At 41.6% G+C, this 9,566-nt stretch overlaps 1 protein-coding gene and 1 non-coding gene across 4 annotated transcripts; both read right to left on the bottom strand.

Moving 5' to 3' along the window:
* Positions 1-3,205: 3,205 nt before the first annotated feature.
* On the bottom strand, positions 3,206-3,280 carry TRNAI-AAU. The gene has a single exon. It is a non-coding gene; the product is annotated as a tRNA-Ile (tRNA).
* Positions 3,281-4,749: 1,469 nt separating this feature from the next.
* On the bottom strand, positions 4,750-9,414 carry LOC120687915 (KH domain-containing protein HEN4-like). 3 transcript variants are annotated; one of them, XM_039970008.1, is made up of 8 exons: positions 9,250-9,414; positions 7,929-8,498; positions 7,272-7,700; positions 6,924-7,181; positions 6,564-6,827; positions 6,411-6,469; positions 6,199-6,272; positions 4,750-6,099 (listed from the first exon to the last, which is right to left on the bottom strand). In XM_039970008.1, exons 2-7 carry the CDS (start codon positions 8,493-8,495, stop codon positions 6,224-6,226), a joined length of 1,626 nt encoding a protein of 541 aa, XP_039825942.1. In that variant the 5' UTR covers positions 8,496-8,498; positions 9,250-9,414; the 3' UTR covers positions 4,750-6,099; positions 6,199-6,223. The 3 variants fall into 3 exon arrangements, with proteins under 3 accessions (XP_039825942.1, XP_039825943.1, XP_039825941.1); XM_039970009.1 differs by having other exon boundaries at positions 4,750-6,094; XM_039970007.1 differs by having other exon boundaries at positions 4,750-6,029.
* Positions 9,415-9,566: the final 152 nt, after the last annotated feature.

The following is a 9,566-nucleotide window of genomic DNA, read 5'->3' as shown; positions in this document are numbered from 1 at the left end:
TATGCCTCTCGAATGTAGGCGTTGGCTTGGGCTGGGTTGACTGGGGACGTGCTGGAGCTATTTTGATTGTCTCGGTTTAGGCAGTATCTTAAACAAATTACTCATCTCTCTTCTCAATATCATTTTGATAATGGGAGGTATTCGGGTAGATTGTCAATTCCATCCCCAATACCCGCTAAAATATTTTTGGTGATTAATTACCATTACGCGCCTTCTTCTTACTCAAATGTAGGGGAATTCCTTCCTCTACCATCTCTTTTGAGTAATACGCTACAACACCGATTACTAAAAATACAAAAAGTGTTATTGGTGCTTAAGAGAGAAAATATAGAGTACGCCCTCTACCAGGAATGTAAGACACTTTGTTTTGTCCTAAATCAAAGTTGTATAAATTTGATCAAATTTACAGTGAAGAATAGTAGCATACAAATATCAAATAAGTAAATATGTTAGGAGTAATATATTGAAGATGCTCTACCCTTATTCTTTATGGTATGAGTAAATTGTGGAGTTTTTTTTATTTGTCATGCCAATGTAGATTTAGAGTCTGACGCTGACAGCTCGATCGGGCCCACCCATAGGTACGTTGCCAGAGCAATGCGGCCAGCCCTGTCCTGGTCATACATCAATGCAATCATAATGCTAGTGTTAGTCACCGTGTTCAACTGGTTTATCAGTGAACCCCTAGCAGTATTTTCTCTTATACGAAATCAGCACCCGCCACCAATCAACCAACAGTACTTTTATTTCACAATAAATCAGTACTAGCCACCGGTCACAGCCAATAAAATAGAGCCAGTGATTTCGGCACGCATGTGAGTCTATTATCTATTTGAGCCAGCCGGGACCACCTGCAGATTCATGAAGACAGTCTCACATCTGATGGTGCGCCCGCCGATCATTTCATCAAATTTCTAATGGATAGGCAATAAGAGAAATATAAGATAGAAAATGAATACCATTCGTGGAAGTTCATGAAAAATATGCATGAGCTGCTGCTCTAAGACAAACTATATCAAACAGATCAATATTTAGTTATTTATTTCTTCTTATAACCATGAGCATTTTTTAAAAAACCAGGTTGCCCGGTTTCATGTTAAGTTTCTCTCATATTTTCAGCTAATTGTTATTAAAAAACATAATATCTTTTATAGAAGCAGGATAGTTGATCTATATATTAATATATAGAGAAGGTGAAATAATAAATAATTAGCTGGTAGCTAAATGTTCTTTTAACAATGAGCTGCATACTTGTCGACAACGAATTCGTGTGTGTAATATATATAATTTCATCAAGATTAACCACCGTCTAGTCTCTCATGGGTATCCATATAGGTGTGAGCAGTGTGTGCGCTTGAGTGTTTATATCCCTAGTGTTTTCTAAAAGAATGAGGAAAATATAATGCCATAATCACAAAACGACATACCACTCGTGGCCATAGAATCAAATTATTATCCCCCAGCACAGCACTAGCATGTGGCCGTTTTGGCAAGTCGTGTTCATCGATAGACACAGGAATTCTCTTGGGTGTGTGCGACTACGAGAAATCAATATAGCTCAATAATGTCACACATTAAAATAAGACCAATTTATCCTCAAGCGGGAATAGTTGTGTAGCACTGTAGCACTTTTTGTTTGTTTATGGTAAATATTGTCCTACCATGACCTAACTAGGCTCAAAAGATTCGTCTCGCAACGAACATCAAAACTATGCAATTAGTTTTTTTATTTACCTACATTTAGTACTTCATGCATGGGTTATTTGCTATATTTAATATTTCGATATGATTTTGATGTGATGAAAAGTTTGGATGGGGGGTGTTTGGGATCTAAACGGGCCTGTGTCGCTTTTGCTGACAGAAAGGTACGTGGTCTCTGTCCACTCTGCAGACGTCGCTATCCATATGCGTTGTCGAAGCCTCGAAGCGGGTCGGCTGTGAACGAACCGTATCTTTGGGGGGTTTTCTTCCATTTTTGCGGCTTAATAATATGTGACATGTGACATGGGGACGGAAGCTACACTATTAATTAGTGCCTTTTATTTATAATAATGCTCAAAACCAATCCTGAAAAGTTGTATGCTTACAGTAACGCAGGATGGCACTGGAAGAAAAGGGGAAAACGTTTTAATCCTTCTTTCTTTAATTTCTAAAGTTGCATGGCCTGCTTGAGATACAAGCTAGTACCCGGATTTTGATTGAATTGGCAAGTCCAACGATCTTAGCCTCACACAAATGCGGCTACAGTAGTAAGGGTGTGTGGACGCTAGAAGCCACACACATCTGCCTCGTGCAACAGATGTAGTAAATCAGTCGCTACCTAGCACGTCTAGTTGTAGCTAGTGAGTGAAGTCGGCATATATATGGGCCGGACAAAGGTCCACCGTACCATATCTGTGAAACTCGAAAGGCCTAAAAGGGAGTAACGTGGCGTCTACGAGTTCATAGGTTTCGAATAAGCTCGTGCCGCACTCGTTCACCACATCCGACGCCACACGTGTCATCCCAATCATCTATGCATGTTTGTTTGCATATAGCGCCGCCTGTGATTCATCACTACGAGATTTTTAATATTTTCTAGTGTTTTTTTTTTGTGTGTGCGTGTGAATGGCCTGCAAATACTATCCTTCCCTAGAATTTTCACTAATAGCCAAATGTTTTTTAACTCTAATTAAGACAACTCTTCGAGTTATTTCCTAAGCAGCCAACAGTTTTTTTCACTGAAATATTGTTATGGGATTCATCATTGCTAATTCGTTTCCATTCTTGAAGAACAATAGTCCTTGTCCAATATATAACGTCCATTAAGGAAAACACTAAAAAAACATCTTATGTCATGTAGCGTAAATCTCTCCTTTTAGTCCCCCACTAAACCTCATGCTTGTTACATGCGACGGCTCTAGGATGAGTTTTCTGATACAATACTTTCCATGTCTGACAAAGTAATACAATGAATGATCTTCAAATTTGCATATATTTTATGCCGATATGACGATAGCCGCCGGTGCTGCCTAACTCTGCGTGGCTCTCACATGACTATGCGCAGTTCTATATATATTGCTTATGACATTCATGGAACGGAGAATGGATACATTGCTTATGACATTCATGGAACGGAGAATGGACGAGGGCTAGCGGTGCAACAATTATAAAATAAACGAGGGTAGAAAAAACAAACATGACCGTGTGATTAAAAAAAGATATATGGCCCCATGCAGGTCTCGAACCTGCGACCTTCGCGTTATTAGCACGACGCTCTAACCAACTGAGCTAATAGGCCTTTGCTGTATATAGTCTACTTACTTTATTTCTTATCATAACTTCATTGATTATCAGATTTCATACTTGCCATTTCTGTGTAGCATATATAAACCAAGAGTGTGTTTAGATCCTTAGCAAAAAATTCTTGGATTTTGAGAGAGAGTTGTGCAAGATCGCGTCAGTGTAGAAAAGGAGCACAATATTAGTAACTTAATTGACTATCAGATTTCACACTTGCCATTTTCTGTAGCATATATAAACCAAGAGTGTTGTTTAGATCCTTAGCAAAAATTTTCTTGCATTTTGAGAGGGAGTTATGCAAGATGAAGAGGAGCGCAATGTATAATCGTTTGTTAACTACTGGCTAGATTGCTTCTCGAACAACCAAATTGTTCGCCCTAAAACTGGTCTCAAAAAATCAACTAATTTTGCTCTATGCTTAACCAAGGACAACCCGGAATTGCTGGAACAGGCGTGCAGTGAACCAGATGTTATAACTTACTACCAGAAGTCAAACCCAGGATCTGAGAAGTGCTACCAAATCAGCTAGAGGACCTTTCGCATTATAACTCACTACTTGAAATATATATGTCGTGCTATGGATTGTGACATCTCGCATCATACCATTTTTTTTCCGAAATTTCTGCACCAGGCCATAACCATAATGCGTCCACCTCGTAGCAACCATCACCGATTACACCATGTCACCATCTTCGTTCTCATGATCAATGTACAAAGTGAGATGCTCGTCCAAGAGCGATATGCTCCTTGGCCATCCAATCCCAAATTCTCGATTTTGAGCATGTGCGCTTATCCGCAGGATGTGCACCACGCCCACCCGCTTGTGGCTAGAAGGCTGGGCATACTTGTGTTCTTAACTTAGCACCTTGCCTTCTCTTTTTTTTTTTAACTTTTGAACGAAGGACACTTGGCCCACGTGGTTTTATTATTGCATTGCTACGGATAATAAATTTTATTACCTAGATCTATACAAGACCACAAACTTTATGATCTTTTAATTCAGTCCATGTACATGTCGTGCTATAACCTCGTGAGGTACTAATTGTCCTTATTTAGATTGGAATTCCGATTAGACCAAGGAATCATTAATTGCTTTAGAAATAAAAAAAAAGTTGAGATAAAGATAGAGAAAAATAAGACTAGGACAATCGGAAGCCATAGCTAGGCAAACAAAAAGAAATTTAAAATGTAAAAATAAGTAAAAATGCACCATACGCCGGCATCAACATACCTTGTCAAGGTACAGAGCCAGACGCCACTAGGGCCAAAAACGATGAAACCAGAAACACCTTGTCTATAAACGACAACGCCAATCCGTACCAGCACGTTGCCAAAGTACCATGGTACAAACTATCCAAAACCTGAATATGTTATCCAAATTCATTAAATTATCAAGACCATCGCCAAAATAAAGCACGTTGCTCCAATCCAAATTGCTCCAGGTAATGCGCAAAATGGGAGGACCAGTTTAACACAGGCCAGTTAACTGAATGGTATAACACCAAACTGAATTCATTCTAAAACAAACTTTGCCGATCAATATAGCACCATTAGAAATGGCACACAGACATACAACAGTTACCCCACCAATGACCTTATGATACAACTTGAGCTAGGTATGATGCATGGTATGATAGCAATTATGTGCAACTCCAAGGGTTGGTTCCTTTCAGCCGTGTACAATGCCTGCAATAGTTGCTTACCTTTTGTATGTTCCTGCACCATCACGAGTTAACAAGATTCCTACTGCAGATGTCAAGGAGCTCATATGGTTACCTAGTCCTGTAAACTTCTAGCATCTAGATAAAATACATTGTCAACCTGCAAAACATTGGGGGTGTCTTCACCACGTGAACTGCTTCCTGTGACTAAAACTGATACCTTCAGTTAGGTAGACTTTAGCATACAGTTCAGCCAACATGACAAGTGCATAACCACCATTAAATCACCAACACTTATTTAAGCATCAGAACAACACATGCATGAGACTGAGAGGTCAGAAGGTTCAGTAAGATCATGAGATTTCCTAGTGCATTTCAAGGTCATTGTGATATAAACCAATCCATGCTAAGTTCCCAGCTATCTGCAGTTAAGCTCTTAGCTGTCACACAAAGTACATAATAAAATCTATAACCAATTAAAACTTTTGTGCTCCAAAACATCAGTTGAAATACATAAATGTTTTTCTATGCTATAGTATATTTCAAGCTCATTTGAGTATCATAAGGATGTTGCAAGTTGCGGTGGTGCAATCATCTTGTGAAATGTCAGCCAACAGGAACAAGGCTGGTATTGATCTCTGGTGCTACTTTCAAGAATGGCATGTGGTTCTAGTGTTACTTTTAAGGATGGCAGTCGCACATACCACTGAGAAGTAACCTGCATCTCAAAGAATGACAAGTAACATCTCCCTAGGGTTTTTTTTCTCAAGTAAATCTTCCTGGCTTTTGGGTGGCACATAGGAAGCATGTATTTCAACAAAAGCCGCTAAACTGAAGCAGGTCTCAAACGAGTAATACACGCAATCTCAAATGCGACCTTCATCAATACATAGGTTCGGAAAATTTACGGTAGGGTTACAAACACAGGCCCGGTGGAAGATATAAGTAATGTAGTGTGAGGAAAATCAATGGTCTATGGCATCCAGACAGGTCCTCTTAAGCAAAGCTTCCAGGATGGGCAATACTCTTGGTCATCTGGTTTGGGAAGGGGCTCCAATAAGCAGGCTCCGAACTTCATTGTCTTGGCTGTTTTTAGTGCGGGAGGGGAGCAGGGGGGCAAAGGTGAAAAGAACAGGTCCATCAGAAGATAGCTGAGCTGGTTTAAATGTGTTAAAAAGGCAGGAAAGCATTAAGGCAAGCAAGGCACAATCACATAATCATTCTTACAAGTCAAGACAAAATTGAAGAACCATACCTGAGTTATTCAACAAATCTAGATCCTAATAACCATGACGCTTTCCATAGGGAAGAGAACTATGACCAGACAACCTGATGTACGTTATTTGTCAATTACAAGGAGCTGAGTAAGCACAATCTTCAATAAAAGATAAATGAAAAGTAGCTGTACTCAATTATGTATCAAATTCAATTTTTATTACTGGTGGATAAAAAAATGGCTATCCTTACCCACTGCCGGTTGAGCGGCCACTGTACCCACTGTAAGCCCCATATCCGCCTCCAGGTGCCTAGAGAAGGTTTAGTTGATAGTGGGAATAAAAAAACTTGATTAGTAAGCTGCCAACATGCATAGCAAAGAATACAGCATGGCATATGTTATACCTGGGAGCTGCTATAACTTCCATATCTGTCAGAAGGAATCATATCATCTGATGCACGAAAACCACTAGAATATAGATAATGCCCGACAGGCTTCGTGTCTCTGCTTAGATACTTTGGCTCGTCTGAAACACCAGCAGGCAAAGGATGATAAGGGATCACAGGTGGAAATGCAGATAAAGCACCCTCTCTTTCAAAGAAATTGGCTTTCAGCCTTGTAGCTATTTGCACAAGAGCATGTCTTGCAACATCAAGGCCTCCACTGATCTGGTGCACAGGAAAAATATGATGTAACTTTTGCTATAGCACAACTGCAGAAGAGACTCAAAAAAATGAAGAACATCAGAAAGTCCAAACTGATACCTGAACCATCTCTTCATCTTCTGCTGCTACCTTTGGAACATTTTCCTTTGAAAGAATGCGTATGGTGGCTCTTGTTGTTCTCCGTATCTCAGTAATGATTGAACCACCTTTGCCAATTAGGCACCCAATACGTGATGTGGACACTAACAAGCGTGTTGTGTATGATGGCTCTGCTGATTCTGCATCACTTTTCTCACTGCACCTAGGCTGCAAACGAACTGCAGCATCAATTGTCGGAGAGACAGGATCTTCAAAGAACTGCATGAAAAAAAAAAAACAGCTGGTCAGGAAACACAATAAAGAATAAGGAGGCACAATAAAAGCATGCCAATAGGAGGAAGAGCTCACCTCTTTTGCAGAAACTGTAATTATGCAGTCATCTTCAGCACCTGAATTGGAGCTATCCACTTTAATAAAAGCCCCAGATTCCTGCCTAATCTGTTTGATAATTCCACCGCCCTTCCCAATTACACCTCCCACATTCACAGCAGCACAGAGTAAACGCAAACAAAACTCCTTTGCAGAGCTCTCATCCCTCCGAGGTTGATATACAGAGGGCCAATCTCCTGCAACATCACCTTTGTATCCTCCAAAAGCAGGAATTACAGGAGTAATCCCAACAACAGGTGCAGCGGAGGAACTACCAAGGTGGGAGCTCCCTGCATAAGGTTGGGTCAAGCTGGATGCAAAAAGATGCTGTGACTTAGATGGGTTGTCATGGAGGCGAGATGACACTTGACGAAGAGCCCTTCTGACAACTACGGCATCCCCGGATATCTGGTGTCCAAAATATTGGAAGCATTGTCAGTAAATATTAACTAATTGCACAGACAGCAAAACTTAGAATTCCATTACATCTTCATGTTTTGATGACAATCAAATGCTGCAGACATTTAACAAAGCTACATATACCACCAATATTACGCAAAAAGTAAATTTAGACACAGACATGCCTATATAGTACCACTTGTTTAGGTAATGCAGGAATTGACGTGGGCCACCAACCTGGAGAAGTTCATCACCATTAATGGCACATGCTGGAATATGATCATTACTAAGCACGCGTATTTGCGCACCAGTCTCACTGCGGATTCCTTGGATGATATGCCCACCTTTGCCAATAATGCATCCGATCTGGTCTGATGGCACAAGCAAACGAACAGTAACTTGAGGTACAACTTCTTCGCTGTCTTCATTCCCTGGACCCTCATCAGAAGCAAGCCTCTCATGAACTCTAAAGAGAGCATCCTGAGCAGGGCAAACCTTATCTTCAGCATCGTCAACAGTATTAGTTTCCCTGCTTGAGCTAAATATTGTGATAACTCGCTCTTCACAGCCAGGAACACTCTCGCCAATCCTAATCTTAGCTTGAGTCTCAGTCCTCAACTGCTTCGCAATCTCTCCACCACGGCCAATGATACTCCCAATTTTTCTAGAGGCGCAGAGGTACCGATACACAGTATCATCGGGACCAGGAGCATAGAAATCATCACCAGGATTTCTTCTCTTACCGCCTCCATTTTCAGCATAATCAGAGTGCCGTTTTCCATTACTGTTTCGGTGTCCAGCCATTATCTGGGAGTAGAGATAAAAGAGTCAGCAACACAGAATATTGCCTCAAGCAGATGCAAACTTAAATACCAGACAAGCACACCATTAATAGCAGAGCATGTGATGCAGTACCAATATAACCATCTTTTGCATATACAGGGTAATCTTTTTGCAGATCGAATTCCTCATGAAACATCTGAACTGCAAATTCTGTTATTCCCATCCAACAGGGAAAAGATGTGACCTTTCCTAAGTTAGGCATACATTAATTGATCCTTCCAAGTGTATAGTACCCGGGCTAGCTCTAGTCCTCTGGAGTTAAGAATGTTCATAAATTCTGTTACCACTAGGTCTAATTATGCATATTTTTGTGCCAGAGAACAGATATTTTTATGACAAGGTTGTTCTTTAATCCAAAACCTAACCAAAGCGGCCAAAGACGCAAATTCAACGGGGTCATACAAATGCTGACATGCATCTGCATAATCAAACTCTAAACTAAGTCCTCCCTGCAGAAACTAAACCTGGCCCCAGCAGGGGCACATCCCTCGGACAAGAAATCCCCAAATAATTGACCTAAAGTTAACCTCTCTCGGACACATCTACCTACGCTTCAGACCCAAGAGCCCTGACCAACTTGAAGACGAAGGCTTGGCAAGAAACTAAGGCTCTAGAACACGGATCTGGGCGGCGCGGACGCCGAACTAGGGCCCGGGCGGGCGGGGATTCGCAGGGGCACGCCGCGAGGTGGGAGTGGCGGGCGAGGGGCACTGACCTTGGGCCGAAGGACTCAGCAAACTCTAGGCGAGGGACGTGCGACAGCTGCGCGAGAAAGACGAAGCGGTGGGACGATGGATGGAGCCGGACCAGCGGCGGCGAGGGATCGAGGAGAACACGGGAGGGGAAGAGGAGGAAGGAAGCCGATGGAGGAATAATATACGACGGCATTTATTGGAGCTCGTGGGTCTTGGGGCGGATACGCAGTGCATGGCGAGTGGGCCGAGCCGCGCCGACCCGACCCGACCCGACCCGAGTCGAGAGGCCCAAAACTGGAAGGAGTCTTCAAAGCCGTGTAAAATTAACCATTTTATG

This window comes from Panicum virgatum, chromosome 9N (genome assembly GCF_016808335.1).
Source record: "Panicum virgatum strain AP13 chromosome 9N, P.virgatum_v5, whole genome shotgun sequence".
Classification (NCBI taxonomy): Eukaryota; Viridiplantae; Streptophyta; class Magnoliopsida; order Poales; family Poaceae; genus Panicum; species Panicum virgatum.
The sequence above is the reverse complement of the archived record's forward strand: the minus strand, read 5'-3'. Positions and strand labels throughout refer to the sequence as shown.